At 38.7% G+C, this 20,137-nt stretch overlaps 1 protein-coding gene across 7 annotated transcripts in view; it reads left to right on the plus strand.

Annotated features, from left to right (window-relative positions):
• ARID1B (AT-rich interaction domain 1B) overlaps nucleotides 1–20,137 on the plus strand; it is a 329,115-nt gene that overhangs the window by 182,093 nt on the left and 126,885 nt on the right. For 4 of the 7 annotated variants that reach the window (XM_071740628.1, XM_071740632.1, XM_071740629.1 and 1 more), the window contains exon 5: nucleotides 849–890. The exons of the other annotated variants lie outside the window; for them this stretch is intronic. In XM_071740628.1, coding sequence (XP_071596729.1) covers nucleotides 849–890 — 42 coding nt within the window. The remainder of the gene's footprint in view (nucleotides 1–848; nucleotides 891–20,137) is intronic. 7 annotated transcript variants of the gene reach the window in all.

Consider the following 20,137-nt stretch of genomic DNA (forward strand, 5'->3'; position numbering starts at 1 on the left):
GTATTGGGAAGCTTAATTAATTAGAATTCATAAAAGCACTGAGATTCTCAGGTGAAAGGTGCTGAAGTGTAAAGTGTTTTTAAGGAGTCTAATGAAAAATCAGTGCATCTGCGTTTCTTCATCTGTAGCCTCTTGTCCCAGATCAGTGAGCATCAGCTCTTAGATCTGTGCAGTAGGTGGCAATCAGCAAGGAGTTTGGTTTGGAGCACCACTAGATGACCCAGCAGTTTGCTTTCCTCAAGCTTTCAGACGTTGACTGTATCTTGGGGCTGGCTCGTCACAGCCTTTGCCTGGGGATTTTGTGTTCCCTGAATTCTGTGGTTTTCAAGTAATTCTTTGTGCTCATGGTCTTACAGGAGCCTGCAAGCAAGACCTCTGCTGTAGTTTTCCATTAGTGCTGTTCCATCTGGTGCTGTAGTACTCAGCCTTGGTAGAAGATAATGGAAGGGGAAGAATTCAGGCATTTCCAGCCTTTTTTTTTACAGGGGGTTGTTGTGGCAGATGAATCTGGTCATGCTCAGGCAGCTTTTTAGAGTAACCAAAACTCCATATGCAGAACGATGTTCCAGCTGTACTACAGCAAATTCTGGGACACAGACAGATACTCTGTATGCCTTTTAGGCTGAGGAACATTGTTTGTGTCATGAGGGATGCTGTCTGAGTTTCTTGTCTTAAGGATTTCTGTTGTCAGATGCTAGTTCAGCGTGTCCTACCTTATGTAAGTTTCCTGGGGCTTATCCAGGCCGACATCTTCCTTTACAGATCTCTTTGCTTGGAGATCTCTTGCTCAGGAGAGAGTTTCATGGTGGTGGCTAAATTTGAAATTATCTTTCTCCTTATAATTTCAGGTTGAAGTCTTGACCTCCGAGGATGCTACATTTGGACACAAGGTGTGTAGTTTGATGCAGTTTTGTTACATAGGTCCCATCAATTTAAATTGTTGGATGTGATGTCACAGAAGACACCACTTTTCACCCAGAGAATTGGGGATCCTGTGACTTACATCACTCAATTCAGAAACTTTTCCTTTTGTGTGGTAATCTGAGAATGACACACAGGCTCTTTTAATCCTGTTATTTGGTATAAAACCTGTGAGCAAATTTCATTTGCCAGAATCCCATGTGGAAACATGGAACATCAGCTTTCCTGTAACTTTTAAGATTGGACTTTCCCAAACACTGGATTTGGTCTTGGTCTGTAGATTTGCAGCTCAGAAGTTGTAATTGCTACCTGCTTTGCAGTCTGCTGAGTGAGCTACTTTGTTCATGGTCCTTTTTCACAGTGAATCTGAAGTAGGAAATCGTCTTTTGAACAGCTGCATCACCCTGTGTTCAATTGTAGATCAATGTATGGCATGCAGTGTGTTTGTGTTGGAGAGACCACTTAAGATGTGCTCTGTTAAATGGATGGGCTGTATCCTACTTACTGCTCAAGTTCCCTTGACCAGCAAGCATTATGATGATGACCACAGTTTTAATTGAGCTATAACAGCAGATGATTTTAAGCAGGGCAGATTGTGTGTAGGCTATATCCAGTTAGCTGGGAAGAGAGTGGATGGGGAGAAGAATGAGGTTGTAAGAACAGTAGGCTACATCATGACAGCAGAGAGTTCCATGCTGCTGAAGGCCCACATGCTGTAAAACTACTGCAGGTGAGATCATACATACTACTTTACTATCATGGTAAAAAAGAAAAAAAAAAAAAAGAAAAAAAAAAAAAAGGAAAGATGTAAGAAGTTCTCCAGGTTTGTATACAATACAGTAAACAAAATCAATAGGAAAAAAAAAACCCCAGCTTTAAAAGCACTTAATGATTCTAGAATTTGCATTGTGTCTGTATTGTACATCTTTATGTTGATATGTGATAAAGTGATTTAAATAAATTATTTAAAGCCAATCAGCCATTCCAGTATTATTTGAGGTATTTAACATGTGGTAGTCTGCAGTATTTTCTCGTTTCTATTTAATACCCAGCATGCATACAGAATATCCATTGAATATTTAATAAACCTGGAGGGTCAGCTCTTGTGAACTCATCTACATAATCCTTCAGACTAGGTGGGTAAACAATATTACCAAAAATCATCATAGCCAATTGCTTTCACAACTAAAACACTGTGGAAGAGACTTTCTATTTTTTGGCTAGACTTGCAAGGTGTTTTTCAGGTGGACATCCTTTGAAACTCCAAATCTTTTAAGCTTCAGCTTTTTACTAAGTTTCAGTTTTACAAAACCAAAACAGTACTGTCAGCAACCCTAACATCATCCTCCAGAGTCCCAATCAACTTTTCTGTAAGATTCAGCTTCAGAACCAACAGCGTCTTTTTTACTCTCTTGGTGGCTTTACGTAATATACTGAACTACCTATGTCTAGGAATGTCGTGTATGTTTTATCAATCAAAAAGAAAGGTAAATGTATCATCCCAAATTTGTTAATCCCAGAATTTATTTTAGCTGTCTTATTTAGACATGCTGTGAAAGCACATTCTTTACTTCTCTCCCTTAAGAAATACTTCCTTTACTGTCTGTCTCTATGATAAATAAATGTTAGTGTCTCTGTTACATTAACAAATGAGTTGGCATGCTGACAAAAAATTACTATAAGCACAGTTATAAAATGAAAAATAATATTATAAATACAATAAAATAAAATAATTTTGTATAGCTAATGTCAGATGGCATGGTCGAGCAGGATGTACATTGAAGAGCATCAAGCTTTCTTTGATACCTTTTAGCCTGAATTACCCTCCAGAAGTATTGGAGGTTTTTGAGGGTGCTGTATTTATGGTTTTGGGTGTAGCATATGCCTCAACTTGAAATATTGTAGGATCCCTTTGTATGCATAAGAAGCAGCATCATTTGCTACAGTGGATTACTCTTTTTTTACTATATCCATTCTGCCTGTCCTAAGACACCACTTAGTTTTAGGCTTGTTGACAGGCCATGTTGCCTGTAGATACTTAAATACTGCTTTTGAAAAAGGGTGTTTCTAGATTGGTGAAAGAGCTTACGGTGTTACCTGTTGGCCTAAAATTCTCTGTAGTTTTAGTTTCATGGTAACTGTAGGTACTGGCAGTGAATGGGGCTGTTTCCCAGGAAAATGCTTAGAATGAGATGGCAGAGTATTTTTCAGTTTCACTGTAGGCATCATTGGTGAAGTAAAGATCTGGCTGATGTAGTCTTCTCCTTGAATAGTTGAGTCTTTGATGATGATGGTAACTGCGTGTAGAAATCAGCTACCAGGATGCTTTTGATTCAAGATATGCATATTGTTTTGGACAAAATAATTCTTATTTTAGAAAATAAATCAAAAGCTATTGTTTCACACTCTCAAAATTCTCAGGGAAGAGACACCATGAAGTGCCGAATCTTGTCCTCACTCTGTGAGCACAGGACAGTGTAAATTGCAGACCATTAGCAGTAGTCCTTCAAAATGTTCCCTCCACCTGACCCTTTTAATAAGAAAACTAGTCTTCCCGAAACAAAGGTAGAATATAAGACATTTACTTGAGTTGGAATGACATTTTAACACAAACTTTTTTTGTGCCTTCGTGAGACCAGTTTTCTCTAATGGGCCCTAAGAGTGTAAGTATTTTTTCAAGTTTAAAGAAAGTTGTTTGGTAGTTATAAAGATGCACAGATTTGATAGCATTGCTGTCCAAACCTTTATTTTGGTCAACTATTACGAAGCAAAGCCATTCAGCATCTAGTGTTACATAAGGAGGAAGCTGTTAGTGCACTGTAACAGCTGTTTTCAAACATGGTACACATGGTGTTCAGTTTAATTTACACATGCATTTGTGCCTGTGTTTGTATGCACGTTTACTTCCTAAAGAAAATCTAAAAAATCCCAAAACATACAGCTTTTGAATGATACTTCTCTTTAAGTATTTAGAAGTGGTGTGTTTGGAGAGATGTAGGGGAAATGACCACCTAGCAAATCACAAACAGCTGATGAGACAGGTCATCTGAGACAGACCTAAAAGTTATGTCTGCTTCATTCCTCTTCTGCTGAGTATAAAATTACATATAAGTTTCTTCAAAACTATAGCTGCCAAGAAACTAATGTAGAGTAAGACTGAATAGATGGAGTGGTTATCTGCCCAAGTCTGCAGTCAACACAGAGGAACATATTTCAAAGTTGGAAACTCCTTCAGTTCCATTAATCTCATTAAAGCCTAATGATGGCATGTAAAATACTAACAGTAACAATTTATTTTGTGGTTATTTTAGCTGGAATTGGAAGATACATTTTAGCAGATGGGACCAGTGTTCCCAGATGGTAGAGAAGATTAGGAGGGATGCAAAGATGTGAAGAGGACAAAAAGAGAGAGTAAGATTCACAGAGCAGAAATAACAGGTTAAAAGGTTTAACCATTTTGAATGATGCCGCTTTAAACACCAAGGCAATGAACAAATAACAATAACAGTGTCGTAATTTTAAAAAATCCTCCTAAGAGATTTAAATGCTCAGTTTCCATTAGAACATTTTAATCCCTAAGGTAGAATTGAAAATCTTCGTCTGAAAGGTTGGTTATTATAGAAAGATTTAACCCACATTTTCTTGTTGTCAGAGCCACATACTGGCATCAGTTGGAATTATGGTGTCAAATGTGATAGCACACACTTCAGACAGGCTGCAAATGGTGTCTGGCCCTATCCGGAGGATGAGATGCTTGACTTTTGAAATATTTGCGCTCAGTTTACTGTCCTTTCCCTCCCTTTCCCCAAGGCTTTTACTGTCAGCATCTACCTGACCCAAATAACGTCGGGTAGAGGAGGCTCCATTCAGCTAAGCAGGGTGAGATCACCTCGTCCACGTGTCCCAACGCGCCTGTGGACGTGTAAAGTGCCATAAGCTCTGTTTGCAGAGACGGCTGCGGAGCCTGCCTACCGCAGCTAATGCCGAGGTGCAGTGATCCCAGCTTAGTGTGCAGCATTAATATAAATAAGTTTGTTAATGGCAGTCCAGCAGCTACATGTCAGAAGGCTCACAACTTTGTGCAACAGGAAAAGAGACACTTATGTTCCCACAGTGGGGGAGCTCTACCAAGAACAGGACTCTCTTATTTGGTAGTGAGCTCTAATCCTTCCATTGTGTGTCGTTTTAAGCTGTGTTGTGATGTAATTGGCTTAATCATTACTATTATGTTGCTTTGCAGAAGTTAAGATTATAATTTGACATATGGAAATAAATGGCAACTGGATTAGTGATTTGCAGGTGTCATTTAAAAACAGGGGGCAGGGAAGAAAGCCTTTCATCTTTTGCAAGTGGTGTTTTTGCTAAGGCACAGAGGCAGAATTAACTACACAACTGCGTCTCATGCTGTCTTGAAGTAGAAGAGAGCTTCACCTGTTCGTTGCTGGGACTGTGTTGCTGGGGTTGAGGAAAGAGAAGCTCATTCCTGATGAATGTGTTCACTGTCGGAGTGATTTTACATTTCCTTTGCAGAAGACAAATAGAGGAGAAAAGCTTTCTCTTTGATCGAGAAGTCGGCATAATGGAGACACAGCTCTATTAAGGAAATGCAGCAAGGGTGGCATTTCTGATGTGGCTGTGTCTGCGTGGTGGAGCTTTCAGCATTGTTCATGGAACTGTCTATTTTTGTTTTGTGACACAGCATAAAGTGATGACCTCGTCTTCATAATTTAGTAACTCTGGGAGTTGTTGGGAGAGTCTGTTCCTAAGTCTTTTTAGGTATGTGCTGCTGGAATGCATTTTTCAAATGCTCCTTCTTGGATACAGGGTACATGGTTTTAAGATTCAAATGTGTTTAGGACTAAAGTACCTTTTTCCCCCCCCCCTCCCAAACATGTTACTTTTACTTGAGTTTATTAAGATTTCCTTATTATTTGTGTGTGTGTGTGTGTGTGTGTGTGTGTATGTGCTTTCCTTCACCTTGCAAACACTGCTTTAGTGCAACACTCGGCGTATCACAGTGCATCTTCTGTAGCCCTCTTATTTTCACAGTCCGATATACCAGAAGTTCAAATCCCAAGGGGAAATCCAGCTGCACTGTGTAGCTACGTGTCAGCTTCCTGGTTTGGAGGATAGGACACGAAGGAGAATAGGTTTGGTGGCTGACTCTGAGCAATGACTGTGCAAATCTAGAAGGAAATGGTTGTTCCAGTGGCATCTGTAACATAGAAGCCTTGAGCTACGAGATGGAGTAGAGATGCCATTTGAGAAAACAGAAAACGTGCTCTCAAGAGATTTTTTTTTTCTTTTCTTTTTTTTCTCTTTTTTTTTTTTTTCCTTTTAAATTTGTATTAGCCTGATTGCAACAAAGTAGTACTTACCTCTTGGAAAGAAGGAGAAAAGAAGCCGTTGAAGGAGAAGAAAAAGTAGGCATTAAAAATTGTTTTCTTTCAATGCACGTCTTGTGTAAGACAGCTTTCTTTTGTTGAAGACTCTGAGCAGCCTCTGCTTCTGCCATCTGGTGGTTGCTAATAAAAGGTGCATCTTCAAAGCCAAATTAAATTGTTTTAAAGCCAATTAATCCTTTTCAGAAGAGGATGGTTTCAAGTGTCTGAATTATCTCTGTCTCGATATGTTGACACTTGTAGTGTCTATGTTTGTGCTTAGTATACGGGAAAATATAAAGAAATGGGTTCTCAGTTATATCTGTCGGTGCACTGTTGATTTAGGTAGGAATCTGGGAGTTATAAATAAGCTTTTGTGTTTCTTTCAGCTTAGAAAAAAATAATATTCATATTATCCTCCAGTAATTTATGTTTGGGTACTTGGAGCAGAGTTAGGATTACATGTTTCCCCATTTCTGTTGTTTTTTTGTGGAGTTGTTTCACCTGAGGTGTTCAGATGACTTAAGAGATTTTCCAACCTTCATTCTTCAAGTCATTTAAAACTGTTTTAGGATTGCTGAAGTCTGCTCAGTGCCTTCTGTGCTGTGTTTTTCCAAGAGTAGAGAATGGCACTATAGTAGTGAGCAAGCTGCCCTTAAAGATGTGTCAAAGTGTTTTGAAATGCTTATGACTAAGTAAGTAGAAACAACTTGGAACATGTTTCTGCCTGGACCTGTGCATATCACTTGTATGTTACTTGGGACAATTCAAGAACACACAAAACAGAGCAACTGTGATCATGTTTCAGAAGTTTCACCTACGTAATCAATAGCTCTGAATGCTTTGCAGGTTCTCTCTCAGTGAAGATATCTGTGTTGTTTTCCTTTCTCCTAATTAGTCTTGTAGAAATTTAAGAGTCATAAGTTAGAGCCATAAGTTCCTCTCCATCCACTCTACAGTTCTGACTGTGGTCCCGTTCTGCCCTGAGTGCTGTGGGCTGTAGAGAAGTGTATGTAACCACCTTGGGTATGGAGGGTGAAATCAGAACAAGAGTGTGGTGTGCCATTAAAATCCATTCCAAAGAGCACTCTTTGTTGTCGTGCCCACTCTCCACAGCTCACTCCTGCTTCTTATATAGGAGAGATTTTAAAGATCTGTGGGAGGATGTAAAAAAGTGAGGGCTTTTTAGAGGTTCTAATGCATCCTGGTGCAGTGGAAGTGGATCTGGACAGTTCCAAAACAACCTTGCACCAGGAGAAAAGTAAGAAATGATACACAGAATAGGAGAAAAAAAAAAAAAAAAGTCTTATGTTAGCTGAGAGCCCCCAAACATGGAATGTCTAGATACACTGGATACAAGGCATAGTAGTAATTATTTCTAGCCTCCCTGTGCCCTGTAGCCCACACTCCTGGACTGGAGTCTCAGGAAAGACAAAGCTTTAGGAAGGAACCATCCCCTGTGACAGTGTCACTGTGCAGTACAGCATCCCAGGCTTTCTTGGATACTCCCTTGTTTCTCCTCTCGCCAGTGACCCAAACTAGTGGTAATATGTGTTTAATGCTCCTTTTTGTCTGAAGCATCTCAACATGTTTTCAGAATAAATACTGATGGCCTCAGGGTTAGACTTGGGCAGTCTGCATGACCGTGTGGTAACATTTGTTCTACCAAGTGTTCTGTGGCAAGCTGGGGTGAGCACAGCTGGTGAGCTTTGTGCCCTCCTCAGTACCCTTGAACACTGCTGTCTTGTGGTTTGCCCAGTGCCCTGCAGTCCATTGGGATTAGTGATATAAAGATGTCAGCTGCTGGCTTTCTTCCTATATCAGCTATACTTTATGGTCATACATAAACATGATGAGCAACCTTCATCTCCAGTACTGCACAGTTTATGTTACCAAGGTGTGGATGGTGCCACACTTTGGGTTTTTATACAAGTTTAAAGCTACCACCACCTTTCTGAGAGCATTAGGGGCAGAAATCAGCATGCAGATTTCAGAAACAGATGTGTGTATGAGTTGAGGCAGCTGTTCAGCTTTTGCTGAAGTGAGGTTGGTAAGAAAGAAGGCTTGGCAACTGCTTTTGCTTTTCTGATTGCTGAGTATTCCTGTTGGGTCAGTTCTATGCTGACTTTGGATGCCACTTTGTTGAAATTAATTGCTGCAACCTCCAACCTCCCAGTTCTTGTGGTGGCAGCAGCAGCAAGAGTAGCAGTCCGTGCTTCCCCCCACTGCTTTTTGAAGTGATGGTCTGTAGTACAATTTGCCTTTCTCAGACGCCCTAGAAATGCTGGAAAAGTGCAGAGTTTGGTTTTACTTTCAGGAAACACTCATCATCTTGGGGGTTTGCCTGAACTCACCACTTAACACAAGTGGGTACGATGCAGCAAAGAAGTTACCACCAAAAAAAGGATTTATTTTCTTCATCTTCATTCTGTTACTCTCTAAATTTTTCACTGGTGGGGTGCACTTAGGTGGCCTGAGACTGGTGTGCCTGAGCTGGCTGCCTGGATCTTGCTGGGCATGCTGCTCAGGGTCTTCCATGGCTCAGCTGCCTCCTGGTAACATGTAATCAGGTAATGCTTGCCTGACCCTTCTGTGTGGCCCCTTTGATATATAGGCTGGTTTGATCTTTAAGGGAGTATCAGGTTTACCAAGAAACCATCTAACATTTGGAACACAATGTTTGCCTGTAAATACCTGCAGATTTTAAATAAATACTGAGGCAGGTGGTCTCTTTGCTGGGGGTGGGAAGAGGGCAGGACAGAGTATTTGCAAATATTTTGCTGTTCCTTCTTGATTAGGAGAGCAGGTTAGACGAGATTTCTTTTTCTTCTGTAAATTCTACCTGATTGCACAACTGGTGGGACCAGAACTGCTCCCTCCAGCAACAAACCCCACCTTGCTACAGGAAGCATGCTCCAATTCATATTGTAACTTAAAAAACAACAACAAGGAAACCACACATAATTGGGTTTTTTTAAAAATTACTTTGCTTTTTTCCCTTTTTTTTTTTTAAAATAGCATTTTTTTAACAGCATGAAACACATGTACAGAAAAAGACACAGATTTCTTTCTGTGACTGTGTCCCCTGATTGCATAGATGGCTCATTAAAATAAAAGCTAGATTGGAAGAACAGAAATTGTAAAGATGAACGTGAGAAAGTTGTTGGGTAGACAGATGTGATTTTGTTTTTCATTTCCCTTTTATTTTTTCCTGATAAATGGTCAGGTGTGTGTCATGCTTTGGAGCTGTGCTTTACTAGGAAAAGGACTGTTGACATGCTGTGGATTTCAAAGCAGAAAAATCAGTGACAATAATGCAGAATGTTGGGCTTTTTACCTTTTACAAAAACCATAATTTTGTAATTTTGAAGCTTCAGTTATTCCATTGTTAATTTTAAAGAATGTCTTCTTGCGAGCCAAGGTTTTCTTGTGAATTAGGATTTTGATGGATAATTGTATTGGCTTAAAAAATACTGAGAAATCTTGTTTTCCAAGGTCATTTCTTTAATTTTCGTGGTGAACAGTTAATTATACTGCATCTTAATAGTATTTTTTTCTTATATAGAATGATGGAGATCACACGTAATTTTGACATGGTTTTCATACAGTTGCAGTGCTTTACATTGTTTAATATTATCTGCATGTAAACAGTTGTGATGTATTTCTAGTGCAATAAGCTTTTTATGGTTTTTATGATTTTACTACAGAATCCTTACTACTACCTGAACTAGAAAGCAGACAGATTTACAGTCTCTTTAGTAAAACTTGCTTTAACGTTTTAATCCGAGGCAAAATAAGCATCATTCATACCGTTCAATTTAACGTGACTGTCTGTTTTCATTCCACTGCCTGATTTTTCCTCCCTTTATCAAGATCTATTTGAATCTCCCTGAGCCTCCTGTGCAACTTCCTCACAGTGTTATTCCTCGTGTCAGAACCAATGTACCGATTCCCCTGCAAATGTAATCTGTATCTAGAGTGGTTTTACAGCGTCAGTCCTTGTGCTAGGGCTGTGCTCTGATGGGGGGATGTACACCTCAGAAACACTTGTGGGAAGAGTGGTTAGAATACATACTAATTAAAAAATTAATAAATGTATTTTGAGAATTGTGTTAACTGCTGTTCATGAAAGAAAGCAATGAAGTGAATCATGTGGAACTGGCTTTTGTCGCATCTAAGTAACTAAATATCATTATAGCACATGTGATTGCGTGCAAAGGCTTTACAGTAATGTAGGTATGGCTCTTTATGTGCTTATTAACTTGCAGTTTTTTAGCTGTGCTGTGTGCAGAATGCTGCCAAGGTCAGGGCTGTTAAGCTGCCCCAAATAATACTGAGGGAATTAATTATTTTAGCTGAAGCTTTTTTATTGTTTTAAGTAAAGTTTGTTGGGGTTTTTTTTTTTCCAACAGCGCTGTGGAAAAAAATCTTGGAAATGGCATGAAATTAAGGCAATTAATTAGGATTTTAAATGGTGTCTTTAATGGAATAAATGTTGAAGATGGTCACAATACTCTTAGGGTCCCATGTGTTGCCTGGTTTAGTTATATACAGGTTTGAAAGTGAGAAGGAAAAGTACAAACTTGATACAGTGAGCAAGGGAAAACTAATGGAGCACATTAAAAATGCAAGCTGACCTAGATATACTGTTGAATGGTGCCATGTGGTGTGCTGCTTTATATGGCAGGCTACAGTGCCTTGTTGACCACAATAAAGCTGAAAAAGCTGAAAATACTGCACTGTTTACAATTCCAAAGAAAAGGTAGAAGAATTGAGCCACCCTGTTATGTTTTACAGGTGATGTTAAGAAAAACAACACTATTAGAGCCTTTTCAGTGTGAAAGCAGCTTTGGATTTCTGTTAAATGTATAGAATGTCTGTTTCAAAGACCTTGAGAAATTACTTCTGGGGAATGCTCAATGTGCATGCCCCATCTCCACAAGTGCATGTCTACTTTCTGGTCTGTCTAAGCTACATCTATAGAACTCTGGGAGATGGAAGAAAAATTGGTGTTACGTTAGGAGTTAATTGATCAGAGCTAAATTCTTTCTTTCTGGAGTATAATGATATTCAATATGTCAAAGGGTAGCAGAATCCAACCATTAATTTCATAGTACTTTTAATTCCAGATTGGCTTTTAAGAACTATTTTAAGAGGTGCCAAAGTATATTAATATGATATTATTTTTCAGATTGTGAATATTAAAATAGCCTTTAGCTGGTGTTTGAAAGTTGGTGGGAATTAATTTGTCTCGGTATTGAGAAGGTTTCAACTTGAAATTATTATCTTACCTTACTTATAAATAGCAAAAAAAGCTTACAGAGGAAATGTTGACTGTCCTTCCCCACCCCAGTTTGAATCTGCCTTAGCCTCAGATCATACTGCATGGCTGCAAGCAGATATGATTGGGATATTACATATTTCGTAGGACTAGGGGGTTTAATTTTTATTTTTTTTTTAGAGCTGTAAGTTGTAATGTGTTTTCAGTTGGTACAATAATAATAAAAAAGGCTTGCATGTACCTGTGATGCATTTGATTCCTCCCTGCAGTGACTCATTGTGGATCTCTCTTACAACTAAGTGCTTGTTCCTTGTGATCAGAGGAAAATGCTACACACCTTCTGCTTCGTGCCTATTAAATTCAAGTTTCTATTGTAGGAAGCATTACACAGCTATCTTTGAGAATTAAAGGGGAAAATCAAGAACAATAACTGAAGTGAGATTTTAAAAAGCCACTTTGTTTGCCCTCAGTCCTAATGTTGATTTTTCAATGCCTTTCTGTTCTCATGCTTACCTCTTACAAATTTAAAAATTTTTCTTAATTCCTAATTAGGGCACCTGCCTTTGGTACCCTGTTGAAATTAGTAGCTCTAATGGCAGTTGCCCTTTTCTGATGGAACCTGAGGGATACCAATCTTTTTAATCTTGTTATATTAAACATAACATCTAGTTTCTTTATCTGGACCAGTATTTTGTGTTGAAGAAGGAATCGCTATCTCCAATTTTGTTAGCATTTCCCCCCTCACCTTTTTCATTCCCTGAGGGAACGGTTTGGAGAACAAAGTGTCCATGTTCCTGGGAACAGAAATAGATTGTTCCATTCATAATTTAGTGATCTATTTCTGTTTGGTGAAGTTAAGCACACGCTTAACTTCAGGTCTGTGATTAAATCTCACTGACTCCAGTATGACTTAAAATGCTTTTCAAAACTGTGGTGTTTTTTTTTTTTTCTTCTTTTTTTTTTTTCCCCTCCTCTGCTGTACTGCAAGTTGTGTGTGCATAGTGTCAGCAGTTTATGTTCTGCATGTTTAATGAAGGCCATGGCTCAGCTCAGCATAGCCCTTCCCCTTACGCTAACAGAATTTTGATAAATGAGATTTCCTCATGTGGAGAGCCAGGAAGGGGCTTTTGACGGGAAAAGGCAGGGCATGAAATCAGCAGGTGTCAGGTTGAGCTAATTGTAAGCATTTTAAATCAAAAATGAAATAAAGAACTTGTTATGACTAATCGTCTTCAAAATGTGTATCTTCCTATGAAGCACAAAGAAGGATTTAACAATGTACTAGCAAAACAAAAGTAAATTTGATAAGCAGTAATCTAAGTCAATGTATTTCTGCCTTCCTTTTTGCTCCGTGTTGCCTATAAATACCACCTCAATCGTCAAAGTCTGCCATATGAGCCACTGGATTACAAGTCATTGTTGAACTTAGCACACAGAAATGCAATGTGGTTGTGGTTTATATCTGTGTTGTTCTACACTCTTAGAAATTCTCTATTTTATGCCCACTCACGTTACTGGCTGCACTAAAATAACAAAGGGAACTAGTTGCATAAATGAAAAGAAATTGTGAGCAGATATTATGAGAAACCTTTTAAATTAAGGTACATTTATATGATCCTTCTTCTTTTTACTGCTCTCTTTTAATTTTTCTGATACTGCACACAACATCCACCTCCTCCTCCTGCTCGTTTGGTCTTTCTTCTTCATGCAGATTTAGCTTGTTCAGTGATCGACCTCCTATTCAGGCTGTATTGCTATGTAATTTTTAAAAAGTCTCTCCGTGTGCTCACATGTGCCAGTGAGGTATTGGATTGCTGAAATAACATCAAACTCTTCACTGGAGATTATAATCTGACACGAATGATTGAAGGCCAGAAACAGATCTTGCAGACCTAAAACTGCAGCTATTTTATTACCTTACGTAACGTTTCATAAAAGTTTCTGCAGCTGTAGTGGATTAGAGATGAATTGTTTTTATTGGAGAGATGAAGAGAAAGGACAGTTGGTATGGTTATAGTAATTAATAAATAACACAGTTAATTACCGTGCTGGCTCTGCAGTATGTTCAGAGATTAATTTAAATCAATTTGTGCTCAATTCTATTAAAATACTCAACACTGTATTTGTATACACATAGAAATATAAAATGTATATACACAGGGCTGTGTATTTTAGTATATACGTATAATTTTATTTCTTAAATACCCATATTTAGTTCGTTAGTGTTATTTCTTTTTTTTTTTTTTTTTTTTTTTTTTCTTTTTGGCAGGATTTTTGCATGACTTGAAAGCAGGGGTAATTGCAGACTTGGTAATTTTTTCATAAGTTGGTTCATACCATACCTGAATATTCATGTAATGTCTACAAGCAATTTCTCAGGATTTTCTGCTCACCTCCAGCCACCCGCCTTCCCTCGTGTCAGCCAGATGTTGATGGGGCCCCTCCACAGTCGGGAGAAGCTCAGACTTGCATACAATCACCCACTGGCATGTTCTGTTGTACAAATTATCTCTTACAGAGAGGTTTTTTTTTTCTTAATTTATTCAAATTCCATCTCATCCTAAATTTGTGTTCAAAAATATCTAGCCATCATGTCTTTTCTTCAGATGTTTTACAGCAAAGCGACTGCAGTTGCACAGGCAGTGGCTTCCAACAGTAGCTGTAGACCTTAGGCTATGTGATACCTTCTTCATATTTTACAGTGTAACTTGTAGTATAACCTCTATCCTGAATTCCTGTAAACTGCAGCCAGAAATGGTTCTTCCACATCTGATGAGGCCTTTTGGGTCATTGGGCAGCCGTAATAGCAGATGCAGTTAGTGTTCTTTTGCTTAGATTTGTTGTGTTCTGGGCAGAAACATTTGGGAAAGACAGCAGAGTAGCTCGCTGAAGCTGTGATGCACATAGAATCATAGAATAATTTGGGTTGGAAGGGACTTTTCAAGGTCATCAAGTCCAACTTTCTTGCAGTAAGCAGGGATATCCTCAACTAGATCAGGTTGCTCAGAGTCTCATCAAGCCTTATCTTGAATATCTCCAAGGATGAGGCCTCAACTACCACCATGGGCAATCTGTTCCATCTTTCCACTGCCCTCATGGTAAAGAACTTTTTCCTGACATCCAGTCTAAATCTGCTCTTCTCTAATTTAAAACCATTACCCTATCTCCTATCACTACAGGCCCTTGCAAACAGTCCGTCTCCAGCCGTCCTGTAGGCCCCTTTCAGATACTGGAAGGTCGCTATTTAGGTCTCTCCAGAGCCTTCTCTTGTCCAGGCTGAAAAACCCCATCTCCCTCAGACTGTTTTCATAGGAGAGGTAAATCTCTGATCTCTGCCAAAAATTGGTACCAACCTTCTCCAGCACCTTCTGGGCCTTGGTGTGTTTCATTTTCATGCTGGAATGGCAGCAACATTTTTAAAGTTGAACTAACTCTAGGAATAAATATTGTTTGAACCACATTATTGTTAGGCATAGATACAAATGTACATCAGAGCACAGGTCCTGTTGCTTGTCTGAGGTGTGCTGAAATATTTGATTGTAGCTGACTTACTCCATGACCGTTCCATTAGCTTTACCAGGGAGTCAGCCTTATTTGAAGTAACTATTTGGCTCTTAGGCTTCATTTCAGAAACTTTTTTCTCTTGGCAAGTGAGAGTTAGACTGAAAATCTCTTGAGTTTTCTGAGACTGAGCAGAAGAAGCAGGTTGTTGCTCCATGGTGAGGAGCAGGGCAGTGCAGAGCAACCCCACTTTGTGCTTCAGCAGCAGATACGTTGGCAAGAGCTGTTACTATCAAAATTGATGGCAAAATAGTTTTTCTGCATCACAGGTTTGATTTCAGCAGGATCAAGCTAGGACTTGAATATACAGTAAAATATATCCTTCCTAAGAAGAGATTTGCCCTTATTTGTTTGGATGGTTCTTATAACGTTTTGGGGGTACTAGAGAGAATCTGTGCACAGGTAACATGCTGTGATTGCATCTCCATCAGATTTGAAATTAATAGTTTCAGTTAAACAAAGAAAACCCTTGTCAAAAGTGTAAAAGAGAACTGTGTCCTTTCTGCATTTGAGAATTAGACCTTGTTTATTTTGCCTTAACATGTAAAGAGTTGGGTGAAGAGCAGTTATGTTTTTTAAAAAAGAAATCTTTCTCCCCACTAAAGCCCAGTCAGCAAGGCCAGCAAAAGGTTTTCTCTCACTCACTGGCACATATTTTCTGCAGGATACCAGACAGAATGAAATCTTCAGTCTGGAAGAGAAATATTTCGAAAGTATGCAATCCATTCTTTTTGGAGAAATTTCTAAATTACTACTTTATCTTGTGAAATAATCACAGGTAATTATGAGCAAGAGTTTATTTGGCAACACCTGGTTACTTCTTTTTTTTCTGCTTCAGCTATTGCAACCATTTCTCTCTGTTGATTCTTACTGCAAATAACGCATTTTACCAAAGAGCGTGGCTCACTGAGATTTGGAGATTAGTTTATGTTATTTTACTCTGGTGTAAAGTAATTACACTCTAAACTATGACAGGCATTGTAATTTGGAGATTGCATTCCATACATACCCTTCCGTCATGTTCTGGCAAAGGCAATCCTTCTGCTAGATCTGATAAAAACATAAATTTCACATCCCAAATGTGCACATGCATAAAAACCAGCCATACTGAGGATACCTGTCGCTTTGTGGAGTTGGCCAGGGTATGGGGTGATTTACCTTTACACCACCAGAATGCAGCTTATTATGTGATAAACTGCAGCATTAACCTTACCCCTGGGGGTGTTGCTGGCTTCTCCAAGGGCACCCTCCGTGCTGCAGGCTGGGTTTTGTTTGGGTGTCATGGTTGTGTCAAGGCCAGGGTGCCACACTGGGCAGAGTGCTCCTGCTTAACTTTAAATATGTGAACAGCTGTGAGAGATGGTCCTCTATTAGAGGGCTTTGTCAAATGCAAAGTTATGTCAAATGCAGAGTCTTCCCAGAACTGTGGGCCACAGTGTGCAAAATCTGGAGTGGGCTTTTGATGAGGCCCAGATCATTGCTATGCTTCAGTAGAGGAGAAGTGTTAGCCAGTGAGGTCTGGACATACTTCTAGATCATTCTCCTAGTTAAAATTTTTTAATCGTCTCTTCTTATTTCAGTCTTGCACTTCCAATTTTGCTCCGCAAAGTTATTTGAGTTCAGCATGTTCTAATTTAGAAGTGAAAGATGGTTTTTACTGCACTCAAATACATGCAATCATTGTAACATCATCTCCTTACATACTTCATCAGACTCAGACTGTCTCACTCCAGGGCTTGCTTCCCTCAAGGCTCATCTCTTCTCCCTGTTTTGATAAGGAGATGAAAGGTGCAGAGAAGGGCTGGTGTTGAATGGAAGTTCATTGTCTTGTTCTTTGATTTATGCCATTATCTAGATGTAGACTATCTTGTGCCTAAATATTTTAGTGACTTAGAGGAAAGAACTGTGAAGTAATCATTTTTCTAAATTTAATTTTCCAAATGCTAACAAGCTCAGTACATTCTGGGACATATAACCTCAAAGCATAGAGTTTGAGTGATACACTCGACTATGTAAATTGTTTAAACACCAGTCAGTAGATTTAAGTGTACTTATTTGCATATGTACACTTGTATATGACACTTGGTCTAGAAGAGAGTGGGTTTACTTTGCTGGAAAGATGTTCAGTAAGAGAGGATGCAACCATTTTGACATCTAGGCTAATCAGTTTAAGAGCAAATTGCCCTGTTCCTATAATTGGTTTTGCTCCCCTGTCATTTTATTACTAAAGAAAAAACCAAAAAAAAGCAAAACAAAAACCCTCAGCCAAACGCAAGAGGCACCCTCAAATAACAGCAAATACGGTTTGAATGCAATGTTACCTGTTAGTGTTTCAAAGTTACGTCTCTCTGTGCACTAAAGTTGTGCTGGGAAGTGTATGTGGAGAAGTTAAAGTTGGTTTTCTGTCAATTTTCATATTTCTTCATGTACACACTGAATTTTCATGTTTGCATTGAAAAGATCTTCTGTATATAAAGTTCTGGCTGCATATCTGTAGAGCAGTACATTCTCAGTTGGCAATAACAAAACGCAAGAGTTTCTGTACCTTGGGTCCATTTTGTGCATATTGGCACTATGGATAGTGGTAATACTAAAATCTTCAGTGACAATAAAATAAGCCTGAGATTGTCACTGTAGATTGCCCACAGCTCTGCTGGTTGCTTCTGTGTCACCACTGAGCTATAAGAAAGAAGATAATAAATTTAGGAGTATTGCACGTATCAGTCTTCAGAGTATCAGCAGGGCTGCACAGACTTCTGGTGCATGTCTCCCTCCCAAAGCTGGCACCTGCCATAGCTGAGCAAAGGAAAAGAAAAGCTCCCATTTTCAAATCACTGTGCAATAATGGAAAGACAGTTTTTTAAAGTGATGTTTGAAGTATATTCTAAAGCAAAATGTAGTGTTTCTTGGTTTCAAAATGCTTTACTTTATAATAATTTGTGTTTATATCTCCCTAGAAAATTGACATCAAAGAATTATTATTAAAGGTATTACAAATGGTTTCTGTTTTTACATCCATATGATTTTGCAAATCATAAAGAAAGCAATATTTTAAAGCAGAAGGTGTTTTAAAGGGTATCTATGTTAGCATTTTTGTAGCATAGTTGTATATCATTATCCCTGACAAAAAAAGAGCTTGTTAATACCTGGAACCATTCTGCAAGAAAACTGTAAGGTAGCTGATGTGATTAGCAGGTGTCTAATTCCAAAATATTATTTGGACATTATTCAGGTTCTGCAATACTTTTCAGGGAGAGATTCATAATTCTGTTCAGAGAGAACACTCTTTGCAACCATTCTCTGAATTCGGGTTCTTTACTGATCTATCTCATTTCTTTAACATTGTTACAGAAGAAAACAACGGAAATTTTTCCAACCTCTCTTTAAGATGATGTAAGTTATTTAATAACATGGATTTTGAAAGTTCTAGATAACCAAAGATTGTGTCATTTCCTTGATACTATGCATTTACTAAGAAATGAAAAATACACATGCCTGCTTTCATTCATGCACGTATAGAAAGGTAATGAGAATAGCTGTGTGTAGAACTGATTGCTTTTCAGATACTTGGAGAAATTCTGTGGTAAAGGGAACTCAATCCCATTTTTGAGACCACGTATGTTTTTCTTACAGTCTCTGAGCAGTAACTAAAATGCAGAGTATTATATTCTCTAATAAGATCTCAAAACAACTGTATTTTCTCTGTCATGGAAAATACTGTTACTTTGGAGATACTGTATCCCCATGTCGCAGGTGTGGTTGTGCTGAAGGATCTATGGAAAAAATGAGGCATTGTTCCTGTTAATGGTAGAATCCAGCTAGCACTGGAACTCTTTTTTATATTAAAAGAGGTTCCTGTTGTTTCCAACCTTCCTTTCAGGATGAGGGGATTTTGGGGCTGGAAAATAATGCATATTTTCCCTCCTCTGCCCCCAGCCCCCCAGGAAAGAAGGAAGATGAACATCTGCAGTGGGAAAACAACATTCTAGGGAAGGCATTTATCCTCCTAGCTTTGTCTCAGTGCTTCTGTTTCACTCTGGAAAAGTAGTGACTGAGTGTTGCTGCGACATTACATCTATGCAATTTATCAAAGCTTATGGGATTTTTACTTGGGTTACAGAAGGCTCATTAGTCGACAAGTCAATTGAACATAGGTAATAATTATTACACTATTAGAGCGTTCTTGAAAAAGATAAATAAGTGTTAGGACTGTGAGATCTGTTGGAATAAAAGAAAAGTATTTTAATAAAAATGTCAGCATTTTAACATTCCTCAAGTTCTACAAAACAAATGCGAACCTGACTTTCAAATAAATTATATTACTATAGCGATGATGAAAGTTTTGTGATGAAGCAATACTGCTGCCTAACTTGTTAAACCATTATCCAGTGCAGTTGGCAAGGACGAGACAGTAGTTCTGTCTGTATCTCTGGGACTATCTCTGCTCAGGGCATGAAGAGTTTGCACCTAGCAAAGAAATTGCTCTTTTACTCAACTTAGCAAATCAGCACACTCTCAATAGTTTTAAAGTTCTAGTTTGAGAAGTAGTTTATGGTTCCTTACTAGCCACTTACTGCAGACAAAATGTATTTCTATCACATGCCTTTTCTGTTCTCTTGTGTTCAAACCTGTAGCAATCCCTTCTGCCAGCAGAGTAACGTTCAGAGAAGCAAAGACCAATTTTAAGAATTCTCCATCTTTGCTTTAGAGCTGACAGTGGTGATATATGCACTGTTTTTTCCCCATGCTTTTTTCTCCTACCATGTCGTGTAGTTTCTGTCTCTCTATTTTTATCGTTTGGTAGACAAGCATTGTCCAAGTGTAGGAGAATGTGTCTTATACTGTGCAAGGCAGCTGCAGCGTGTCACATTAGCGCTTTCTAAGCCTCAACACAAATTCCCTTGCTGGATAGAAATTTGCATGCAGCTTGAAAGCATTAGAATACTGCATCATTAGGAAATCTTGGTGGAACTTGATCCATTTGTTGCTTGCA

The sequence above is a fragment of the Heliangelus exortis genome, chromosome 3 (assembly GCF_036169615.1).
Source record: "Heliangelus exortis chromosome 3, bHelExo1.hap1, whole genome shotgun sequence".
Classification (NCBI taxonomy): domain Eukaryota; kingdom Metazoa; phylum Chordata; class Aves; order Apodiformes; family Trochilidae; genus Heliangelus; species Heliangelus exortis.